At 36.0% G+C, this 25961-nt stretch overlaps 1 protein-coding gene across 2 annotated transcripts in view; it reads left to right on the top strand.

Moving 5' to 3' along the window:
• Nucleotides 1–301: 301 nt before the first annotated feature.
• LOC129271948 (NADPH oxidase 5-like) overlaps nucleotides 302–25961 on the top strand; it is a 45754-nt gene continuing 20094 nt past the window's right edge. Inside the window, exons 1-5 of one of the 2 annotated variants that reach the window (XM_064106962.1) lie at nucleotides 302–657; nucleotides 9321–9412; nucleotides 17919–18033; nucleotides 23913–24063; nucleotides 25181–25391. In XM_064106962.1, coding sequence (XP_063963032.1) covers nucleotides 655–657; nucleotides 9321–9412; nucleotides 17919–18033; nucleotides 23913–24063; nucleotides 25181–25391 — 572 coding nt within the window. In that variant the 5' untranslated portion in view covers nucleotides 302–654. Of the gene's footprint in view, nucleotides 658–9320; nucleotides 9413–12164; nucleotides 12284–17918; nucleotides 18034–23912; nucleotides 24064–25180; nucleotides 25392–25961 lie in introns of those variants that run through there. The other variant, XM_064106963.1, reaches the window with a different exon arrangement.

Here is a 25961-nt window from a genome sequence, read left to right as displayed (position 1 = left end):
TATCCATCAATACTTGTTAGAAACACCCGTCGGGACGTTTCAGAAGCTTGCTGCGGTACAATATTTGACCAGCTTCGTAGATGCATGGTGTGGATATATCGCAAATCGATTTTTTTTTAAAGAGTTCAAAGAATATCTTTTAATCTCACATTTTAACTTGTTATTTACTGCCTTGAGATTACAGCAACTTCTTCTATTCAGGCGTATCATTGATTAGCCAAGAATGCACTTTGCAAAGGAAGAGTCCATGCTTGGCCGAACAACTTGAAAATACGGTAGCCAAGAGATGATCATCATTGCTATTTCAACAAGTAACTTTCTTTTGACTAGTAACTTCCTCCGATCAACTTTGTCGAGGAGGTGGATCTATAAAGAACAATAGGCCTACTATTGAATGGTGAATTAAGCGCGAGTTTTATTACTTCAGTTCATGTAACTATCCAAGGGGCTGTAGATGAACTATCATCAGGATGATCATGGTCCCCACTAGGATGACTATACTCTGATATGCCAGGAACAAGTACTTTGAAATCCTCTGTAGACCAGGCAGATTTGTTGACGTTGTGAATAAGGTGTTTTAATAAACATGGATAGATGGTGATGTCTGTTTTTTTATCCAAAATTTGTCTCTTCTGATTGATACACCAAGACACAATGGTAAGTATCGCTACATTTGTTTCAGTTTGATAACAAATAATAATAATAATAATAATAGTAGTAGTAGTAGTAGTAGTAGTAGTAGTAGTAGTAGTAGTAGTAGTAGTAGTAGTAGTAGTAGTAGTAGTAGTAGTAGTAGTAGTTGTAGTGGTGGTGGTGGTAGTAGTGATAGTAGTAGTAGTAATAATAATAATACGTTTTTTTAATATAAATATGGGATTAGCAAGAATATAATATGGGATCTTGAACTTCATGTAAAATTCATTTTCTAGGCACTTTCAATGGGATTTTGATATTATTACCGGATATTATTGAAGGTGTAATTGAACATAATCATTTTTCGTAAATGTAAGAAAAATATCTCGATCTTGGAAAAAAATGAAGTGCTAGATGTTAACACTGATATGGCACGTTAGGAATATGCCATTTTGCACTCTCAGGTCACTCTGTATCTTGAACTCTTTTAATATCAGAGCAGGGACCAGATTTATAAGGAACTTAAATAGTAACCACAGTCAAGTTGCATACAGATAAGGGGCTTGGGGCGCTTGCCCCCCCCCCCCCCTCCGAAAAAAAAAGAAATCACGACCAAGAAAAAAAAACAGAGGAAAGGAAAGAAAAGGAAAGAGAAAGGCGTGAAATATGATTAGAATTTTGAGTTCATCTTTATTCAACCCTCTTTTCTATTCTCAAATAAATAAATAAATAATATATTGATACGAAAAGGCCAACACACTTAAATTTGTTAAATCAACCTATATATATATTGGTTAATATAATAATAAACCGAATAATGTAGGTTAAGAAACAATTTGATTCATCTTACATTATAATAACCATTATGAAACAAGCCCGAGAACTGAACAGAAACAGAGTTTTTACCAATTCAAGATTCTTTTGAATAAATTAATGAATAAATAAATAAATTAATAAATTAATTAATAAATTATTAGATTTTTTAACCATTTAAATGGCTCAGTTGTTACTTACATAGGACATGTACTAAAATATCCATAAAACAATTTCACTAAAAACACACACACAAATGTATAATCAGAATATGATACAGTTACAGGTCAACATGTACACCCCAACTCCGTTAGATTCCGCTTCAATCGCGCTTATGAACGTGGCAGAGATCATAATGGGGGTACATATTGTAATCAATATCCGAGGTAGCCACGCATTGAGGTCGCCCTCTTGACATGCTTGATATGAGTGTTATTTTACTTATTTATTTACCACTCGTGGGATGGAACACCCTTTTAGCCAATGCTGTTTTTCGTAGGGGTCCATAAACACAGAATAAAAAGTGCAATATACAATCAAACACGGTAATGACAAAAGCACAAAATCATAATACATAAAATCATAAAATTATACAATATTGGTCAAACAAACAAAATACAATATGAAACTAAAGGGGGCGAAAAGGAGGGGTAAAAATACTTTTGCTCCCCCATTTTTTAGGGGGTGGGCGACTGCACCTAGCTCCCGCTGCCATCGCCCCCTGATACATTTTGTATTTGCTTTAATACATTTAATTTCTTTATAATCATGGTCATGTGATTGTTTTTGTTTTTTGACTTCGGTTTATTCATGACAATCCTGACAAATGAAGGTTTTAATTATAAATGTGATATCGACAGGCCGCTGCGTCTGAATGCTTTCATACGATTCAATCAAGTGGGACCATTGGATCTCAAGGATCCATCGTATAACCATACGTCGTATAGATGTCACGTATATGGATAAACGGTATATTGGCCATCTGAAAGTTTGGTCGGTTAAAGCTGACCAAACAATTTTGGGCGTTTTGTAAGGATATTTTGGGGAGGGGCCCCTTTATGCCTAACTTAAGACTCAGCAAAGATCTGGCTCATTCGCATGACATTCATGAGGTATTGAAAGTGCTGTTATCCTTCTTTGGAAGCCCCATTCTCCCTCCTCAGATATGGCCGCCATAAGTTATATTGTAGCTATCTACAGGTCTTTTAGGTATGCTACGTGAACTATACTCTTTAACGCATTGGTGAATTATTATAATAACATATCGATTGCATCGGAATATGTCTTAACAAGTCATGCTTAAAGACCAACTGGGTCTGTTATCTGACCTCTCAGTGGTATAGAGGAATCCATGTAGGCGTTTCGAGTCTTAGTAGGCCACTGACCAGCTTCTTAGTAGATGCTACTCATATTCTTAAGATTTAGTTGTACCATTTTTGTTTTGCGTGAACTGATGCATCTAGCTTTTACTTTTCATATCTTCACGGACCATCTTATATAGCTTGAAATCTAAGAATCGAAACTCTGTGTTCGGTGACTTATACGGTCCAATTTATCATCCAATATCAGTGGTAGCTTGAGCCACTTGAAATGTCATCAAGATACTGTCCATGCTGTCAATGGTGTTCCCACATGCCCATTGCTCAAGTATAAGACTAACCACGGTAATCGTCAGTCGATGACACGACATTTTGCTCCTACGATAATTCCTCCGGCTTTAATATCTCAGACGTCATAGGAATAGAGTTAGGATTGAAAAAATAGAGTTTTTGGTACAGAATGTAATTATAAAGAAAAGGAATGGGGTTTATTTCGTTTTGGAGTTTAAGTTTTATGTTTGACTTGTCGTGCAGATTTTCCATGGAGCAATTGTCGCCGGAGCAAATGTCATAGAACCCGTCAGTCTGTCTATCCAGGGATCCGTCAGTATGAAATGAATGAACCGCGGAGCCACTCATTAAGGGCTTTTGCGCCATGAAACCCTATATAGACCAAGGGTTTACGAGGGTCATTGACCAGACTAGTTCTATCCTTTTTGCGTTCCCTTGTGTTTTTGAAAGAATAAGATTGCTGACATGTGATATGAATCGAGTTCCATGATGAATCTGGTTAATAGATGGTTACGACAGGAGGAATGGACCAATGGTAACGTCCCGGAGAGACAATAGGGAGTTTTCGCAATCCCTGCGCAGACGTTTTCTGGAACGTTGAGAATCATCAGTCGAAAGCCCTTCCATGAAAAGGCAGCTTTTGTTAAAAATTTGTTTATAAAAATAGCAGTGTCGTCCAGGACTCTGGAATCTGCTGTCCCGGTTAGGGGAAGGCGGGGTAAGTTGAGCATAGGGGCAAGTTGAGCCACCACCCCCAGGCCGATAATGAATGAGTCAGACATTATGGTGGTGTCATGTATTGATGACCCATTACATAACCCTTAACCCCACCACATTGTTTTCAACTTTGAAACAAAAAGTAATTTTTTAGAGGGAAAAATACAAATTTCAGCAAAAATAGGAAAAAAGGGCGTGAAATAGATAAGTGCTTTTTACCAGCACATGTCTTCGAATATAATAAAGAAATAAGAACAATATTGTTAGTCCAGGTATGGATTCTCATTCTTGTCATAGTCTTTTAGATGATGGATGCATAAGAAATGTGTGGATGTGAAAATATCGCATTAAGTTCGGACTGGGGCAATTTGTGCCAGCCAACATGGGGCAAGTTGAGCCATAGTAATCCTTATGGTAATGTATAATAATTAAAAAACACCTTAAAAATCCATTGATATGCAGGCAGAAAGGAGCAAATTCACATGACAATTCTCTTACTTTTAGAGGATGTTAGTATTTATAGAGAATTAGCCAGTGAAAAGACGTAAAATAAAAAAATGACATGATGGCTCTTCCCGCATACATTGTGTACATAGTTTTTGAGGCTCAACTTACCCCAGAAGGTGGCACAATTTACCCCATAGATGGGGCAAGTTGAGCCATTTGACATCGTTTTTTTCAAAGGTCACAGTGACTTTCAGTGTGGGGGTAGAAAGTTATATATAGGTGAAAAATATTTCCGAAGAATCAAATCTAAAGGCTAGGTACTTATTTCTACAATATTATTAGTCATATCAATTCTAACATGCAAAATGCAAAAAGTGTCACAACTTACCACGCCTTCCCCTACTTATTTTCGCCAATTACCTCAGTCTATGCTGGTCATTGTTATTTGACGGGCATTTCCAATAGATTCTCCACTTTCCAGAACGCGTCTACACAGTTGTTGCGATAAAAAGTCGCTAATATCGGATAAAATATCAGTGAATGCAGTTGCAATTAAAACTGATTTCATTTCTACATACGAAGATCAAAGTTTACTTATCACCAGTATCACCAAGTATGTCATCGAAAAAGTAGCTATTTTTGGAACAGTTTAAAAAACTGAACTTTGTGAAATCATGAAATTTTGGCTAAAAACGATTACACTGAAGCTCCCCCCCCCCAAAAAAAAAAAGACCCGACATCTGACTGAAATACAATGATTGATTTGCTTATTTCTCAACAATATTACTCAATTTCTTCCAGAAGCTTGGCACATATCTTTTTTCTAATTCATGCAGACATAAAATTGATCATTGATTTCATTCTCTTTAATGACAAGTTGAATAAGATAATTTGTGACCCAGCACCAGAAAACCAACAAAAAGTCGCAATGTTTGATTTTCAATTGGAGCAAATTAAGAGTATTTTCGTCAGAATGTTCAAATGTCAGTTTTTGGCGTTTTCTGAAAGAGTTTACTCTCCCTTATTTACTGCAAAAGTTTGGAAGTACCAATCAAACCCAAAGTGTAATTTTTGAGTGTTTTTGTTAGACCTATATTTTTTTTAATTTTGATTAAGTTTTGCTTTCACGAAACACTGAATATTCATCTCTCTTTGAACTCCTATAAATTAAAAACAGGATAAGTTGTAATATTGATACTTGTTCAAATTAATGGACAGAATGTCAGAATGTACGCGATGATTGTGTGGGGCCAGCTGAAAATTCCTTCTATCGAAATTTTATTGATTTTTGACCTTCCTTTTGTCTACAATACACAACAGTGGAAGAGTCAGTGCTCTTCAATAGACTAGTAATTGTTAATCCCCCCCCCTTTTCTCAAAAGGAGTGTTCCAGGGTAGTGAACATCCTCCTCTTACTTGTGCGGGTTAGAATAGATAATTGTGCATGAGTTATATGTAATAATAATAATAATATACAAAATTTATAGAGCGCTTTATACAAAAGTTTCAAAGCGCTAAGAAAGAAGAGGGGAAAATACAAGATATCTCAGAAAAAGACCAACAAAGGAACTGAAAGTGAAAACACCATTACGAAAAATTAATTATACGTACAAATAAAGAGATAATCGCTGAATACACAACTCAAATATAACGGGTCGATAATCATGTATGTAAATTTAAATAATCTATAATAACTAAGCTTACAATCCGACTTAAAAAATCTGAACACAATATGATAATGCAAATTAACTAAGAACACAAAAGAAGCAAAACTAGGCAAGTGAAACTTATTAAAAGAGGTGGGTTTTAAGGAGGGACTTAAACAGTTCTAATGATGATGCCTCACGTACATTAATGGGGATATTGTTCCAGAGCTTCGGGGCAATAACTGTCATTACAAAGCTTAGAATCTCCTCTTTCAGAAGGGTTATTTAACTAAAATTTCATTTCTGGCGACTTTTTGTGGGTTTTGTGGTGCCTGGTCAAAGTGTAAAGATATTGAAATATTCGAATTTTGTAAAAAAAAAAAAAAAATTAAAGAGCCTATATGGATTTGTATTTTCTTCAATTACGCAGCGATTCAAACATCCGCCTTGAACTCCGACTTATTTTTGTGATATCAAAATATAAATAAACAAAAGGAATTATAGCGGGTTTATGGAGCAAACAAGTATTAACATGCAATGTATACATTTTCTGTTGTAGAAATACTGAAAAATGAATTTAGCTTTCTTTGACACGAAATTATTTATTTCTGCGTCTACTTGAAATTAAGAAAACAAAAGAGGAACATTGTAGAAGGTGGTTTAACCCCTTTACTATTCACGGTTAGCCTCACAACGAAAGCTAAAGAGGATTATTGTCTGAGAAGCGTAACATTGTCAAACACATGCCTCGTCGACGATTGCCAAGTTGCCGATCTCGAATTATGCTCCCGGGAGTGTAGCGGTACGTCATTGCACTCTCTGATGCTTAATAGCAGGCGATCGCCAGCATGTTGTGGGACAGTCCCTGAATATATACGTTATTAACCTATATGTCATTGTATATACTCTTTCGTTGTCGGTCTTTTTTTTTTTTTTTTTTTTTTTTTTGGGGGGGGGGTTGTTTCTAGTGGGCAGAGTATTGATATTATGTCTTTATTTTATTCATACTTTATCATTATTCGGATTGTTACTAACATTATTTCGTATCATTATATAACTTTCATTGTCATTACCGTTACTGCATTTTTTAAATGATTTTTTTCATCATTCATTATTATCATCATTTTTTTGTTGTTATATTATCTTTTGAAATGATAATACTTTTTTAGAGGCATAATATATTTCAGATACGACACTCCTGGCACTACTCAATAATATCATTACTCCTGCTCTGTGGTATATTATGCATTCAGTCGCGTTAACATTTCAAGGAATACATGGAATAAGTCCATGGTCGGTACACAGCAAAAACTGTGGTGTTAACCGGTGTACATAGAGGACCACACCAGTTATTTTACTCCGGTGTTAAATTGATGGTGTTAGTTTAACACCTATAGGTGTTATTACAACACATTTGGTTGTTACATTTACACTCTTTGGTGTTATGTTCAATCTCTAGGGTGTAATTTTAACACCTCGGGGTGTGGTCCTCTATTAACACCAACTGGTGTCAGTTTTAACACCACAGTTTTTACAGTGTACCCATTTAGTCCGCTGCGCAAACCCTTTGCTAGTGTTAACATGGTAACGGGGGTCTGAATGAGCAGCATGCAGTTGACTTGAAACAGCAAGATATACATGTGTTAGTCTCGTGTGAAAACCCACTTGTTGATCAAAGTTTCAATCAGGGTATGTTACTGCAAGACTAGTACCAATTTACCTCACCTGGATCGAGTGTGGCGAAAGTGGATCATCGCCTTACCAAAAGGACGTTTGTGCCGTGGCTGCATTCGAACCTCTAACCTTGTGCTTTATAATCAAACGACATACCAACGACATAGAACAAGCTGAACAATCCCTCTTCTACCCAGAAATAATTATTAAAAAATAGTGTGTTAGATTCGTGGAGTATAGAGGTGCTATATGCTATTAAAACATGTACAATAATAAGCAAAGCAGACTGATCTGTTAAAAGGAAATGTATTTACTTCATAGAGACTGTCAGCAATTGAATTCTGATATTTTTTTATTCAATATTATTATTGGGAAAGATCGTTATCCGGTTTATTGTTGCAATCACACATTACTATGAAAAAATATTCGAGACCGGGTAGAGCAATGTGGTATTTGACGGAGAACATGACGAATGTGCCAATAAAGCTTGTAAAGTTAGTCGCATTTTGAAGAAGTAAATTCTTTTGAAGATCAATATCGTTTATCTTTTTCTTCTAAAGATGAATCTTCTGAACATAACTGTATACATGTATAAAGGTATACCGGGATGTTTCAAGTCTGAGGTTTTGTTTGCAATATCCCGGTATGTTTATTATGTTATCTGTTGCAGTGGTCCCCAAAGTGCAGCTCCTTTCAGGCCGTGGTCGATTACTAATTATTCTATCATTCCTTTGCAATTTTTCTCTGATTATAAATATCTAGGGAGTTTTCCTAAAGCCCCCATCACACTTATTCGGAATCAGCAGGAATCAAGCAGAAGCTGGAAAGAAAAAAATATTCAAAAAATCTAGAAATTTTTGGGAGGAACTTATGAATTCACCAAACTGGAGTTGAAATTCAGTAAATTGACCCGGTGTATCATCATACACTAGTCAAAATGAACCGCAATGGAGTCAGATTGATAATTCGTGCTACGTTCTTGGACATTATAGGGGCATTCTAAATATCCTGACTGCATTCTGAGTGCATTCGAAATATTTTTGTCATTTCTTTTGGCCGTCCCGAAGGTTTTGGTCATGTTCAAAACATTCGAGGGATATTTTCGAACGGTGTTCGAAGTAGATTTAAATGACCAACTGGTCGTCAAACAATAATCCTTTCATTCAGGCCAATTCTGCTTGACTCGGAATAAGTGTGATGGGGGCTTTAAACGACGCAGAACGCTTTCAGAAACCTAGAAAATGTATTGTCAAATGCCCTTCCTGACAATGAACAACCAAGAAAAATGGTGAATCAAAACAGTATAGCTTCATCCTAGACGACATATTTTATTTACAATTTTTGGTCAGCTCCGAAACTTAGGACGAACTGTTTTTCCGGTTCACCAAATTTTGACAAAAACCTCCCAGCTGTTCATTGTCATTTAACGGGCATTTTGAATAAATTTACTGTGTTCTAGAATTCTTTCTGCGAGGCGGTGCGAAAACTCGATATTTCAATGTTGCACTGCCTTCATTGATGCTTGGCCTTAACCTCGAAAGGTGGTTTTAAGGTCTATTATTTCGATGTCTTGTCCTTGGATTTTTGCATTGGTCTGGTCTTGGGTTTCCATACGTCTTGGCGATTTGGAGCTCTAGCCCTGGCCTTTTCTTGATGTTTAAAGCCTTACTACAACAAATATATCATTTTTAAAACCTCCATACCATGTTAATTTCATGAATGAAAAAAAAATGGCAACTCCTTTTTTGATCATTTTCTTGTCGGGTTTTGTTTCTTGCAGAGTCCGAAACCAGCTTTGGAGTTTATCGAGGTGCAGCAGTATAGCGAGACATGTGAGGAAAACAACAACAATCAAGTAGTTATGACAAGATCGTAAGTTAAAACATGCCATTTTAAATCATTTTTTTTATGTTCTTCATTTAATTTTTGCTATTAAGGAAAACAGAGGACATTATGTGAGCAAAACATAGGCAAGGAGATATACTCTGTTTGGAAAACCATGAATAAAGTGTATTTATGACTAGATTGAAATTAGTCGGCGCATTTGTGCCCTTTTTTTTTATTGGATTTTTCTTTTTTCTCCAGAGAATAAATTATGAAGTAAAGAAGAGCTATAGGAGAGCGTGAGAGAGGGAGAAAGGGAGGGTGAACGAGAGGGAGATAGGGATAGTGAGAAAGGGAGGGTGGTGGTATTGGGAGATGGAGAGTGAGATGAAGAAAAATAGGGAGAGAGGCAGAGAGGATCGAGGGAGGAAGATAAAGAGAGCATACATGGTATATGAGACAAGGAGTGAATTAGGAAGAGATGGAGAGATGAAGTGAGATAGAGAAAGAAATTATGTGATAAGGGAGGGAGAGGGAGAGAGGGGGGGTGGTGAGATATGAGGAGAGCTAGAAAGAGAAAATAATGCGAGAGAGAGAGAGAGTGTGAGAGGTGGAACATTTCGACATCAAATCGGCGCCATATCGTGGTGAATACGTGCTTAGCATGTGTAATTGGATTGTAAACAGGGCGACATTATTGATAAATGTTCATTTCCAACCCTCATGACACGTCATATGTTGTATTCATCACTCATGAAGAAAAAAAAGTGAAAGCAAATTAATTTCAACGTTTACGTCGACGAAGGAAGGATTAATTAAGTGTAGGGTTAAACGGGCATGTGTCTTTTTACTGTAAGAAAGGGGAACTATTTCCAATTCGACGAACCGGATCTCTTTCTGCACTTTCTTTCATTAACCCCGTGAAATTGGCGGGGCTAAGGGGGGGGGGGTCTTAGCCCCACCAATTTCCCGGGGTTAAGCTTAGCCCAAGTGGGCTAACACGGTAAATAGTACGGTACTATCTGGCCCTGCAAAAAAGCAGGGTTAGCCGGCTTATTGTGGTGCTAGCACCACACTTGCGGTGCTAAGAGATGCAGTGTGAAACGAAACAGGGCTCATGAAAAGTGGGGCTAAGCATTAGCCAATCACAGAAGTCGAAATTGCATGTTAAATCGCGCTCTGTATGGTAAAATCATCAATATTCATGAGCTGTGTGATAGTTAAGGCGTTAACCCAGGCTAAGCAAATAGTATGGGGTTAAAAAGGACAGTGTGAATCGAAAAAAAAGATAGTTTGGGGTTAAGGAAATGCCGTTTGAAAAGCATATTAGAATCGGAAACAAAATTATGTGCCCTGTTGTGTATTTTGTTTAAAACCTAGAAATAGAGAATCACCTAGAGAATCTTATACTATGACAATTATCAACTGGAAATAAGAGAACCATTCATCGCATGAGCATTATCTTCTTCTTCATCATCATCATCATCAGCGTCACCATTGATATCATATAGTTGTCTCTCTCATTAATTCATTATCAAATCTTTTTCTTTATGCAGCAGTGTTCATTGATATATTTTGGCATGTGTTGTGAAATATGAATATTTAGAATTGCTTGGGCGTTATGGCGTGCTACGTTGGGGGATGCAGAGGTTCGAGGTTCGAGCCCACGTCCCTCAAATTGACAGACGAGAGTCATATCTGTTCATAATTGTAATCATATCTGATTTTTTTAAACACATGCACACGTTTGTTATCCATAACATGCATAATGGATATAGCATTTTCAAGAAAAAGAAAAAGAAAAAGAGCAATGCCCTTTTCAACATTCTCATATCAAGGGCCGTGCCGAGGATCGAACCGGACACACATGGTGCAGTCGGGCGCCTTAGACCACTCGGCCACGGCACCTCCCCACAAAAAATGCCTGAAGATTTTATTACAAACATACACGCACTCTCACCCACACACACACAGAAAAAAAAGTTACGAGATGTATTAGTGAATGTCTGAATGATAAGACTATTAATGACGACGGACCGTGTTAAGAGAGGGGTGTTGGGTAGTCTGCAGGCACAGACCCTGATTGGAACTTTGATCAATAAGTGTGCCTCCACGCAAAGACTAGCACATACAAAACGAGAGAGCCTTCAGTACACAAGGCATGAGTAGGCTGCACATTCAGACCCTTAACTCGAGTGAAGGGTTTGCCCAGCAGACTAGGTGTTGGGGGACACACGCGAAGCGAGAAATTGATATAGTAGTAGAGGGGAAACTATATTCCACAGGGACCAACAATCAATTGGATTGGTAACATCGAACATCGTGTGACTATTATATCATCACAGCACTTCTTTAAAAGCAAACTTCATTGGTATGTCCCGACGGCGCGTGTGTATCATTCTTAGTTAACATATTTTCCCTCAAGTACCATTGGTTCTCAAACGCTCTGCCATTCACTTTTAAGAGCGCCGGTAATTGATGCTGTCCATAAACAAATTGACATGAGATAAAGAAGATAGTACAGGGGGTATGGCCTGGCTTGGTGAGGGGAAAGTTCATCTATGTTTGCCGGTCGTTGGCGGAGGAGGATGGTCTTCGATCAGGAGCAAATAGATGAAACATCTCAAGAGGATCGCATCTTCCGTTGCCAGCGTTACCAGACATCCAGGCAAGGGATTCTAAGAGCTATAGGGATACACTAAGATGAGTAAGACCGACATTCTTGAGGAGAACATTGTTTGGATTTCCGCCACCTCGATTCTCTTAAGATCCCTTCGAGCACTGGAATCGAATTTTTATACTTGTCCTGTATTAGACCAGAAGAGAAAGGAGAATTATTATGACGAGGAGAGGGAGTATTTATGAGCTGGAGCACCTTCTTAGCAGGAAGTGGTCTGTTTTTAGACGAAGGTTGAGCAGGTAAGATCTCTTAGAAATGAGATGGGACTATATTGATACACAGCGAAAACCTGTGGTGTTTATTGGTAGAGGACCACACTAGTTATTTTACTCCGGTGTCAAATTTGTGGTGTTAGTTCAACACATACAGGTGCTAATAACACACCTTTGGTTGACTTCTTTTACACTATTTGGTGATATGTTCAATCTGTAGGGTGTGGTTTTAACACCTCTGGTGTGGCCCTTTCGGGCCACTAACTGGTGTCACTGAGTTTTAACACCCAGGTTTTACAGTGTAGACATAATGGACGATCAGATGTATGGATGGATAGAGGTTCAAACTACACATTGAGCAATGCCAGACTGGAGGCACCTTCTGCAGGTGTTATATCACCTATATAATCATGGTGCTCGATGCCAAAAAGGTGCAAATTTGCCCCCTTTGAAGATTTTCCCCACATGACTTTGGGCCTCATCTTATATTATGGCATACAGATGATTAAATATTAATTAAAGATTTATTAAAGATAGATAGATTGATAGATAGATAGATAGATAGATAGATAGATAGATAGATAGATAGATAGATAGATAGATAGATAGATAGATAGATAGATAGATAGATAGATAGAGAACTAATGGTTGATTGATGATGGGTGAAGTGATAGGTACAATCAGTGATTGATGGATATGGTAAGTCACTGATTAATCAAGTAAGATGAGTGACCACGCTTAAGTAAGATGAGGCAAGAGTGACCACGTTTTTAAATCGTTAGAATAAATATTGCACATGCCGTACTCACCAAGGAAACAAATTAAATCTATCACGCTGAGAGTGTTATAAACCAGTAGTACTGCTAATGAAAAAGTGTGTCTTATATAATATCATTAGATTTATTAAATTGTCCAGTATGGTATAACTTTCACCCATCTTTTATATGTTCATATCTCCTTTCTTTTATCTACTGCACCATGAAATCTCTAAATGCAAAAGAGTTAATCTATAGTCTTAATCACACTCCTCTTGGAGTGATATTAGGTACAAATCCCTTTGGACTGAACTGTACATCCTCTTAGAGTGCATTATGACTCCCTTTGAAGTGAACTGCATGTGTCTCTTCTTGCAGTTCACTCAAAAAAGAGTCATGATGTAAACTCCAAGAGGGTGTGATTAGGTACTAGATTGAGCTCTTTTGCATTTAGACTGAGAGAACATCTTCTCATATCAAACATGTTAAATACCTGCCACATTATCAAAGGCCAGGTCCACCCAGACAAATGTTGATTTGAACAAATAGAGAAAAATCAGACAAGCAGAATGCTGAAAATTTCATCAAAATCGGATGTAAAATAAGAAAGTTATGACATTTTAAAGTTCCGCTTATTTTTCACAAAACAGTTACAGTATATGCACAATTCAATCACATGCAAATGAGAGAGTTGATGATGCCCCTCCCTCACCATTTTTTTTTTCTTGTTTGAATTATACAAGGATTATATATAGGAGCGCCTTGAGCACCTAACAAGGTGGATATGTGCGCAATATAAATACCCTATATTATTATTATTATTACAATATTTCAATTTCTACAGATTTGACATTAAGGAACAACTTGACTGAACCATAAAATGTTGAATAATGGTAATTCAACATGTTCAGGGAAAAATAAAACTTTGTTTTACAGGACAATGAGGAGAAAATGAGTATATTTCATGTTTTATATAATAAAATACAAAGGAAATAGTGAGTGAGTGATGTCATAAGTTCCCTCATTTGCATACCAACTGGAAAGTGCATATAACTATTTTGTGAAATTAAGCGAAACTTTAAAATGTCATAACTTTCTTATTTTACATCCCATTTTGAAGAAATTTTCAGTGTCATTCTTGTTGGATTTTTTCTTTTGACTCAAATCAACTTTTTGTTGGGGTGGACTTATCCTTTAAGTCCATATTCATTTTAAACGCATTTATGTTACATTAAGTTTATATGGTGCTGATATCCATTCATTCATATTTCACTATACACTCTTAGAAAATTTTTACTCTCGAGAACAACTGTAATCTTATATACTGCACTGTGTAATCTTACATGCATGTGTGTAAAATGACATAAAATTGGTATTTGGTGTATGTAACCTTACAAAAGTATTGTAATAAAACTGTTTTCCCATTTTTTAAACAGTCCTGTTCTGTAAAATTGAAGAAAAAATGTAAAAAAAATATTTCCTGTTATAACAATTTACAGAATGATTTGGTTATTTCTTTCTGTAAAATCTGTTTTTAAAATTTTTCTTCTGTAAAATCTGTTTTTCTAACAGTGTAGGGTATAGCCGATTCAACATAATTTGAACTAGTACCACGGGGCCCTGGACACAATGAAATCAATTAATGAGGATGGAAACAGCCATATGATGTCGATAACATAAAATTACAATAAAAAACATATAGCATTATTATAAAAGAATTCTTAAAAAATCGAGTGAGAACTTTTTAGGAAATAATATACTTAAAGGACAAGTCCACCCCAACAAAACCTTGATTTGAATTAAAAATCCAACTAGCATAACGCTGAAAATTTCATCAAAATTGGATGTAAATATAAAGTTATGACATTTTAAAGTTATGCTTCATTTCACAAAACAGTTATATGCACATCTCGGTTGGTATGCAAATGAGGGAACTGATGACATCACTCACTCACTATTTCTTTTGTGTTTTATTATATGAGATACGAAATATTCTAATTTTCTCCCCATAGTCCTGTGAAACTAAGTTTTATTTCTCCCTGAACCTGTGTAATTACCATTGTTTAACATTTTATGGTTCAGTCAAGTTGTCCTTATTGTCAAATCTGTAGAAATTGAAATATGTATAATTCAAACAATAAAAAACAAAATAAATAGTGAGGGAGGGGCATCATCGACTCTCTCATTTGCATGTAACTGACTCGTTCATGTAACTATTTTGTGAAAAATAAGCGAAACTTTAAAATGTCATAACTTTTTTATTTTACATCCGATTTTGATGAAATTTTCAGCATTATGCTTGTCTGATGTTTCTCTATTGATTCAAATCAACATTTGTCTGAGGTGGACTTGACCTTTAAAGGGGTTCTCCGGGCTGAAAATAATTATATCTAATTAAAACAGAGTAACCAAGCAAAATGAGAATTTCATCAAAATCTGATAACAAATAACGAAGTTATTGAATTTAAAAGTTTATCAATATTTTGTGAAAACATTAATAAGAACGTCGTTATGAATATTCATTAGGTGGGCTAATGATGTCCTGTCCTCACTTTCCCTTTTCTTATGTTATTTCATAAAATCATATTCTTTTTTATGTTTTCACAGGACATGTGTGTATATATGATGTGTCTCCCTTATAATAAAATAAGTTGCAGCAATGAATGTATAATGCATTAAATAAGTTGTCATTCCAATATTTTTAAGTTTTGGAGGACATAATCTGAATAAATAATTTCATATAATAAAATACAAAAGACATTCATAGAACTGTTTTAACCGAAATAATGCAAATCCATATAAATTATTATAACTTTGTTATTCCTTGTCCGAGTTTGATGATTTCTTTGGGGGGGTCTGTTCAAATATTTTTATTTTTCAGCCTGGAGTACCCCTTTAATTATCATCTGACAGGGGGCTCACAATTGCAAGTCGACAAGTCTATAAGCAAGAAGCAGAACAATTATTATTCAGTACGATTTACTTGGGAGATTTAATATATTAATAATAGTCAACTTTATTTTACTTATAAGCATTTTTAAGTGCAAGTCTGTAGACAGGAAGCAGGAAAATTATACTTCAGTACGATTTACTTGGAAGATTTAATGTATTAACAATAGTCAACTTTATTTTACTTATAAACAATTTTAAGTGCAATACAACGTAAGACACGGCAAAATATTATTACATTTTCATTAAATCGTGGGAAATATATATTAATTGCTTGATCACCTGCAAAAATGTTTACTGAAAAACTGTAGGCTTATATAACGTGAAACCGATTATTTCAATATTAGAAAGAAAATTGTAATAATTCATATTCATATCATGTATCTTTATTTAATTTCTAAAACTCTTTAAATACAATAATTGATATGCATACACAGCATTCCATTACAGTTATTTGGATATGTTACATCTGAATACTATGTTAAAAATTAAATAGCTTTCTTATCCTAAATGCCTAAAGGGTGCCCAATGCATTCAACTTCCCAGGTGTTGCATAAGCTTGTATAATATCAGAGATATAGCTTGAGAAATTACGTAAATGATTAGTAAATCTGTTGATACATTTCGAGTTCTCGACCTCGCATTTAGAGAACTCCATCGATTTGGAGCTGAAGTTCAAATGCATTACTTCATATAGGCTGATGAGGTTATTGCACCGATTAACAACTTGGCTATTAGATTTTTGCACCTATCTCTTTGTCCAATAATGCACTTAAAACAGGTGAAAGAAATCGATAGTCGAAACACCGCTTTGGACACTGGTCGGATCAATTACTTTGACAATCATTTATGTACATAGTGAGATCGAGTGAATGAACGTATCGGGGAAGTGTGAAAGTACTGTGGATGGCAGAACGATAACGCACTTGAAGTCACTTTCGTCATACCCGGGATGTGTTCTATTGAATAATCAACTTTTGATGGAAAAATGTTTGCGTGGACTTGTGCTCGTACGGACAAAGGGTGAACAAAAAAAGAAGCAAAGATTGAATTTGCAAAGAGTGAATAAACAGAGAATAATACCTCAGTTACATTTGCCCTATACGGCGGCCGCACGGCGAGTCCAAACAGCCGTTTTATTCATTTCTATTCAAACCACCTATATCATGTATATGTAGCTGGTGCAAACAATGTTAAAACGGCTGTTTTCGACTCGCCGTACGGCCGCCGTAGAGTAAGTGTGACGGAGGTGTAAGTGAACAAATGAACCTGAAGATGAAGAGAGAGAGAGAGAGAGATGGGGGGGGGGGTGTACCGCGGGTGGTGGAAGTGGAGAGGGAGACATTTATATTTTGTTTTCATTGTTAACCAATAATATACCCACAATATTCGTCAATAATTGAACTTATCTGCTGAGATCTGTACAATGTTATTAAATCATATTTTTTTACCACGAACATAATTGGGCCTATAAATTACACTTTTTATGATTATTTGTAATAGGTTTTTTTTTTTTTTTTACTCATTCTTATCTTGTTTACAGGTTTATTTTCTTGAAATTCTAAAACTGTTCAAGAATAATCAATCTTCATTACAAATGATGCACTTACAAAGATTTAACGGATAAACTTTCCTTATTTTTTCCTATCTTTAACATTTTTATTTTTCTTGAATCATGATTTCGATACTTTCCTTTCTTTCTTCTTTTCTGCGTTCCATTCTCTCTCTTGGTCTTTCTATATGTTACTTTCATTCATTCACTCATCTTTCATTCCTTAATTTTTTCGTCTTCTTTGTCTTTCCTTTTCTCTCTCTCCCCCTCACTCTCTGTCTTATTATGAGTTTATTGATTTACTTTCTCTTCTTGATTTATTATCTGATCCTTGATTTTAACTAATTTGTTCTTTTTTCTCGTCTCTCTTGCACCCCCCCCCCCCTTCTTCTCATATTTTATTTAGGCAAGAAAGGGACGAGAAATGGTTGGCAAAGTTGGAGAAGCGTTTTAATGCGATAGCTGGCGATGACAATCAGATCGATTTAGAAGAATTCAAACAAGCATTGAATGTTAAAAAGGTATGTTATAATTATACTCAAAATTATTTTACTCTCTTAATTCAAAATAGCTAAATCTGGTGGGTGTTTCATATTAGCTGTTCGTAATTAAGTTACAAGTGACTTTACAAACCACTGACTGGTGATCCTTTCTTGAGGTAAATTAAGCGCACCAAATTTTCATTGGTGTGGATGTAGCTCCTAAGAAAGGATCACCAGTCGTTCATAACGTCGCTTGTATTATACTTACGAACAGCTTTATGAAACACCCATCCGGACCCTCATCACACTACTCTCTGAGCAAAACACGGGATTAATCCCTTTGGAGCGAATTGTATATCCTTATGCATTAATTATAGCTCCATTTTTAGTTAAATGTGTATCTTTTTAGAAATTTTTACTCCAAAAAGAGGTGAATTTCACTCTCCAACAATGCAAAAGTCAGTCTAAAGAGTGAGATTGTCTCACCCCGAGAGGAGTGTCATTAGAGACCAGGGGCCAGTAACGCAAAGCTTAGTAATCATGTTTTTTTTTTTTCAAGATTGATTGCTACAATGACTACCGATGTACAATTAATCATGAAAATCAAGCGAACGATTAATCGCTGATCTTTGTGCTACATGACCCAGGTTATCTCTTATACATTTAAATAGTATATTGGATATTGTTTGTCTTTGAGGTATGTTATACCTTGGTCACATTTGCTCTACGGCGGCCGTACGGCGAGTCGAAAACAGCCGTTTTATTAATTTTAATTCAAACCACCTATATGTAGTAGGTACAAAAAATGTTGAAACGGCTGTTTTCGACTCGCCGTACGGCCGCCGTAGAGCAAATGTGACCATGGTATTAGTGATGGAGTTGCGCTCTGTAGTGGTTCAGCCTCTTGACTCTAACGAGTTTGGGGTTCCCGGCCAATGCCACCCGGTGCTAATCTCCACCCAGATACGGTATTTCAAACATAAACAGCAATGAATGATAATGATATATGAAAGGGGGCTGTACTAATCAATACCATTATTTTTCTGCAGAGTAAACGAGCTCATCATTTTACTTCGATTTTTTCTTAGCCTAATATCAACTAAGTGATTCAATTAAAAATAATTTTCTATACATCAATGCCGTGAATGCGTTATCGATGAGTCTTTGCATTGTGTTGAAAGTAGCGGAGCAAAACATCCAGCCTTGCCTGTGGCGTGAATGCATTATGACATCATAAAGCATCCCCACATTAATTACGCTAACAGACACCAACGAAACCAACTCCAGGGCCCCGTCTTACAAAGAGTTACGATTAATCAAATCAACCTCAACTGTATCGAAATCCATCGAAGCCATTTTTTTTCTACTGGCACTTTGCATAATGTCCTTTATAAACAAAAAGAAGCACACTCAATTTTTGAGAAATCGTTGAATGCATGAATATCCAGCATTATCTAGAAAACATTTTGAACAAACATTCATTTTATATGTTGATGTTGCTGGCTTTTCATAGTTGTGGTTGCTGGCTTTCCATAGTTGTGGTTGATCGGATCAATCACATTTTTTTGTAAGAACGGGCCCCTGGTCGACCAAAGTTACTGAGTTATTTCCTATATGGCATATCATCGGTCGGTTTGGAGTTGGTTTCTTTGGTGTGGATGTAATTAGTGAGTTTTCGCAACCAATACGCAGACGCTTTCTGGAACGTTGAGAATATATTAAAAATGTCCGCCAAATCACAGAGGACAGCTGAAAGGCCTTTGTCGAAAATTGGTGAACCGGTCAGCATATATATCGTCCGAAGATTAGAAGCTGACGAAAAATTGCAAATATGTCGTTTGTCCAGAGTCCAAGACGAAATTGCTGTTTTGATTCACCGATTTTCGACAAAGGCTGCTTTGCCATTAAGGGCTTTTGACAATATATTACCAGCGTTCTATAAAGCGTCTTGGTATGGTTGTGAAAACTCCCTATGAATAGAAGCAGATGTTACGAGCGGCATCCTTCAGCGGTGCTCTCCCAAAAGAAACGTGGGGTTCTTAATCGATTTGCACTTTTTATCATTATCATTTTTTTATCATATTTTTCGAGAGAATTCAAAATAGGAAAAACCATCACGAAATACGGAAGCAATAATATATATTTGAAATCAATAGGTTTCATTTAATGCTCATAAGGTTTCATCTAAGTTCATAAGGAAGAAATTGGTCATGAACATTTTTCTTTCGCTGAAACGTGTTTCTATTTCCATGATTTCATTTATTTTAATCTTCAGACCTGGGGAATGTTTCGTCAACATTTTCGCCCGACAAGTTGTCTGATCTGACATCTTGCTTTGAATTTCATTGACTGAGAAGCAATTTTACCATGGTAAATGTTTGGATAAAAATGGAATTTGTCGGATAAAACGTGCGATAATTCGTTTTATAAAACGCTCACCTGAAAATTGATGTACAAATTACAAAAAGAATCTATCAAAAAAAGACAGGCAAAAGCACTCTTAACTAGACACGCCTTTAAGGATTTATATACCATGTATACTTTGCTTCCGAAATTTAAATTGCATTTTTTGTTTTCAAATTCTCGACTGTAGTATAAGATGAAAATACGATACAGGTTGAAGTTTTGATGAACTTTCAGTTAACTTTACCGAGTCAAGATAACGATGAAAAAGCAGACTTTCATCTTGCTTTCACCGGAGATTTTGGAGCGATAAATACTTGATGAAAGTCATTGATTATAATGATTTCAGTAGAAGTATCGTATATCACTTCGGACGGAGTGTGATGAGTTATTGCTCAAGGAAACAACAACATTCGGATAATACTTTGCTTTTTTGTATGTGAGGTTAAATAGACAAATCTAACAGAAAAGGGAAGTGAAGGATATAAGGATAAGGAAGAGGAAGAAGAAGGAGGAGAAGAAAAAGAAGAAGAAGAAGAAAAATAAGAAGAAAAACAAGAAGAAGAAGAAGAAAAAGAAGAAGAAGAAAAAGAAAAAAAAAGAAGAAGGAGGAGGAGATTCAAGAAGAAGAAGAAGCGAATTAAAGAAGGAGGAGGGGGAAGAAAAGAAGAAGAGAAGAAGGCAAAGAAGAGGAGGAGGAATAGCAATAAAGAGGAACAGTAGGATGAAAAGCAGCTAGTGGAAACAGATATATAATTGTACGGGGAACTAGAAGGTAAATACCATTAGATGCTCATTATGATACGGTAGAATTTGCAAGGTGCAGGGTAAAAAGAAAATACAGAATTCAGAACGTATAAAAATAATAAAATGATGGAATATGGAATTAGAATGAAGTAGCCTCATCCATTTGAAAATTATGTTACTATACCCTGTTATGCCTGCCATAATGTAAAATAAACAGTTAAGTCTTTTATCAATTTGTTTATGTTCATCGGAAAATGTTTAATAATTGACTGATGCGGTCTTATATTTTAATTAAATCAAGCTTGGTAGTTGATGGACGGTCATTTACCATGGTTACCCCAATAGCGAGTTTTCATCACCGCGACGCAGAGCGAATTAAAAACACAGTAAATGTATTGAAAATAACTGTCAAATGACAATGAACAACTGGGAGGTCTTTGTCGAGAATTGGTTAAATGGAACAGCAGTTTCGTCCTAAGTTTCGGAGCTTACGAAAATTATAAATATGTTGTTCGTCCAGAGTGCTGTTTTGACTCATTAATTTTCGACAAAAGACATTTTGGTTGCTCTTTGCCATGAAGGGCATATGACAATGATTTTGTATGTTATTGAAAGCGTTCTGCGTCGCAGTTGCGAATCCTCCGTAATAAGATTGTTTGGAATGATAGTCGACAACATGGTGGAGTCCTGTCAAGCTTATCGGTTTTATTAATCCACCAGACAAGATCATTATTGATTGACTTTATATAAGTCGGGTTCTTTGAGGTCTATCTTTCATATAAACGCCTCTATCTAAACACTCCTAATAAAGCGATCAACCCATGACATGATAGCTATTGTTTATCAAGCTGGCAAGGATCGGATGATTGACAATTTCAACAAATGATTTCAGATAAAGCTAATTTTATTCGAGAGGTTGCGACCTCACCGGCTTGTCGTGATCTCTCTTTTGATAAACATTCACCCATTTCTAAAGATTAATGTTCAGAAAAACAACTTTGCATTATGCGTTTCAAGACAACCGAGGAATTTTGATGAAAGACTTTAACATATCCATCTTTCTAAGAGATGATGATTGTGTATTTGTTTTGATCCATTAATTCTTTAATGGATCTCCTAACTATGACAGAGTCATTAAGATATTCAATTTTCACATCGTGTTTGCTCTTTGAGATAAATTCATTGTTCAACATATATTTTCTTGTGTCGTAACGTCTTTACTTCCTTTTATAACATTTCCTTCAGCCCTCCTTTCAAATATTGTTTGCTAAGACGAACGTGTCCAATCCTTGAAATTGATTCCAGATCGAGAGTAATGTTTATTTTGCTAAGTAACTGTTTAATGTTTAAGTACTTGTGAAAAGAATATGTTTTAGAGCGGAATAACATCGGTTACTCTTTGCCATTACTAGAAAAATATTAAGTGATTAATTTTCAATTAAATGTATATATCCTTGGTAAATTAGTGCCATGAATGAAAAGTTTTAAAGAGCTAAAATTATTGGATATTTCTAACATTCATTTTGCATTAATGTCTACGAATAAAAAAATGAATACGCGGTATTCCAGCTTAGAACTTATTCTTGTCAAACTCACTAGTCTTTTTGGACACGAATGTGTCTGCCATTCCATGTATGACAATACCACCTTGTCCATATATCTCGATGAAAATGTAACTAATTTTCGTTTTTATTTTTCCGCCAACTGTCTTTGACATCGAGAATGAAAATGTCACTATGCTGTTGGAGGTAATATACTATAATGACAAAGTGTGTGGCATATAATAGCAGCCGGTTGGATGTTTTGTTTGCCCTTATTAACAATTACAATTTCAATGACCCTTTTGGGTGAGACTTTAGTAATCTCATGCCGGTGCTGGAGAAACATTTTGTCGTACTTTGAAACCATTAGCAATCCCTCTAAATTGAATGTTCCAAATTGAGAGTTGATTAATTTCACTCAAATTTTGACCGAGTCATGCAGAGAAGCAGAGAGTATAACTATGACAGAGCGAAGTATGGGTGGAATAAAGTGACGTCAGGCATGTTATTCGGGGGGGGGGGTGTAATATAAGCATATTTATTGTCGCGATATAAAATCGCCAAGATTGTATTCGTTTGGAAATCAGTTATATTCACGCATCGTTAATATATAAAATAAAAATAGTCTAAGAAACGACTAGTTCTTGTCTATGTAACATCAGCAAAATCTGCAAAATCAATTTTGTACTGAATTCTGACCTCAAAATTTCAAGTAAAATGATGCATACTAAAAGACTCATGCTTTAGATAAAATTATAGTAATCCATGATTTCGCGCGTTAAATCGCAACCGGTTTTTTTACGTTCAGTATCATATGACTCATGCAGAATAACATTTTACCCAGCAAAAGTAATGTAACGGTAATGGTCGGTCTGGAATTTGGTTCGTTGATGTGACTTCAAAATAACTCCTTGATATTTATCATGTTTATATACATGGCCGTACCCATTTTTTTAAGAAACCCAAATGCGAGCAGCTGGCGAGGCGCCAGAGCTTGCCATTTAGGCGCTGTAGTATTTTCTAAAGTAAAATTGAAGGATTTCGTGCACTATTTGAGTGATTTATCTTTAATTTTCAGTGCAAAAATGAAAGTTTTCACAATTTCTTGCCGGCGGCAACTGCCCTTTGCCCCCTCCCCTATCCCAGTGCACGTTATACACACAGTGTTTTCCACCACTAAATTAAATCATATTAAGGCCTATCAATCCACTTCTCTTACTTTTCTAGTCTTTCTTTGCTGAGCGGTTCTTCGAGCTAATCGACACCGATCAGTCGGGGAGTATCAGTCTGAAGGAACTCATCGGTGCTCTGCGGCTTTTGGTGAATGGAACAGAAGAAGAAAAACTTCACTTTCTTTTCCGTGTTTACGACGCAGATGGTAGGTACATTTTCCTATTTATTACCTGGAACGTATTTGTACGTGATAAAATACCATCAGCAGAAGATGCTTTACATCATTCATGGTCCTGATATGGATAAATCATTAAAAATCATCAATATATTAATTGTGACGATTCCCATACGATTAACACAAATTTTAGTTCAATTCATTTGGAATATTTGAGATATTCCTGTATCACCGGAAGGTTTGTGGAAGTACTCAATATGTAGGTCTGAGCATTTTTTTTTTTTACATATTATTAATCGTTGCAGTGTCTGGTAATACCCTGACATGACGCGTTATAAATATAAAAAAATATCTCTAAATTCAATCAATAAAACAATTATTGATGTTTTCTATATTTAATTTGTTGCATTCTCCTTAAATCTGTACTTTTAACCATTTCCTTGTCTTACGGTTTAAACATCCATCCCGAAATGCCATTCATATTGATCATCCCTGGCATCAAAGCCATTGTTTACAAGGCTACATTGTAACTTCATCGTGCGTACTAACTTCAAGGAGGTCACAAGCACCATCTCCTTCTCCAGCTGAAGAAGATAATACTATATACACTCTGTCAAGGAGTATATTAAGTCAGGGAAGATCTTGTATTGGTCGTATTTAGAATACTTCAGATATCCCCATGATTATCGTGAATGGATAGAAATAAACATGAAATTGATAAAGGTCATGTGGAGAGAGGAGGATAAAGAGGGGGGGGGTGAATGAGAGATGAAATGTAACATTGGTTGAATAACGAAAGAATTGGTGAGAGATTAAAGATAAAGATTAATAGTTTGGAAGGAATAGAGGGAGAGAAATATAGTGAAAGGGAAGAGAGAGGGGGGGGGGGTGGAGATGAAGAGAGGGGATGTCGAATATGAATTCCGATCTTTGCTTTAGATTCAAGATTTAAATTTTGTCAATAACCATGATAACCATACGATGCTTATAAACACGATACTAAACGCAAGCACACATGAATCACGATGCAATGTGATAAATAGAAAAGGACAAGACTCTGGGATGCTTACGATGGACAGTTAAATCATTAAAATCTCAAATAGAAAAAATATATAAAAAAATTAAAGTCCATATGTGTCTTTATCAGGGAGTGGCTTCATAGACTTTGACGAGCTCAAGACTGTGCTGAACTCGTGTACAGCTGAAAGTGCGTTGACCCTGAGTGATGAAACTTTGACGGAACTGACTGAGATTCTCTTTGAAGATGCCGATGTTGATGGCGACGGTCAAGTGAGCTTCGAGGAGCTTTCTGAACAGCTACAGAGGTACCCTGCCATTACAGCTAACCTCAGTATCAGGTAAGATAAAAAAAAGGAGACGCCATTTTGTGATGATGATGAACATAATTTTCGCTCCATTCATCTGTTAAAAAGTTAGTAAAGAATTCAAAGGCACAAACATCGCATGATTTGTAAGGTTTTGAATATCATTCATAACAGGGTATCAAAACCAATGGCATTTCAACATTGCCTATTTTAAAAGAAGACAGATATTTGGCCTACTCCTTGTATGAATGACTTTATTCGATAATGTATGCTATATCTGCTTGAAAATATTCTGCTAGTTGATACACTTTCATCAACAGATATAGGATCAAAATCCTTTGAAATCGGGAAAATCGTGAAAATATCTGGGAAACAATTGAATTGATGAAATAGATGAAGGTTCGTCGTCCCAGTCCTTAAAAGGACGACGAATGATAATAATGACATAATTAACAACATGATCAATAAAATACATATGTAGCCGTCAGACATTTTCTCAGTACTCTAGATTGCAACAGTGGCCCCCTCCGTCATTGGCGACGTCGTTCAAATTTTATATCATGCAAAGGCTTCCGCCATTACGAAGGATATATGACGATGGGC

The sequence above is a fragment of the Lytechinus pictus genome, chromosome 11 (assembly GCF_037042905.1).
Source record: "Lytechinus pictus isolate F3 Inbred chromosome 11, Lp3.0, whole genome shotgun sequence".
In the NCBI taxonomy this organism is placed as follows: Eukaryota; Metazoa; Echinodermata; class Echinoidea; order Temnopleuroida; family Toxopneustidae; genus Lytechinus; species Lytechinus pictus.
Note: the sequence above shows the minus strand (reverse complement) of the source record. Positions and strands in the feature narration are given on the sequence as shown.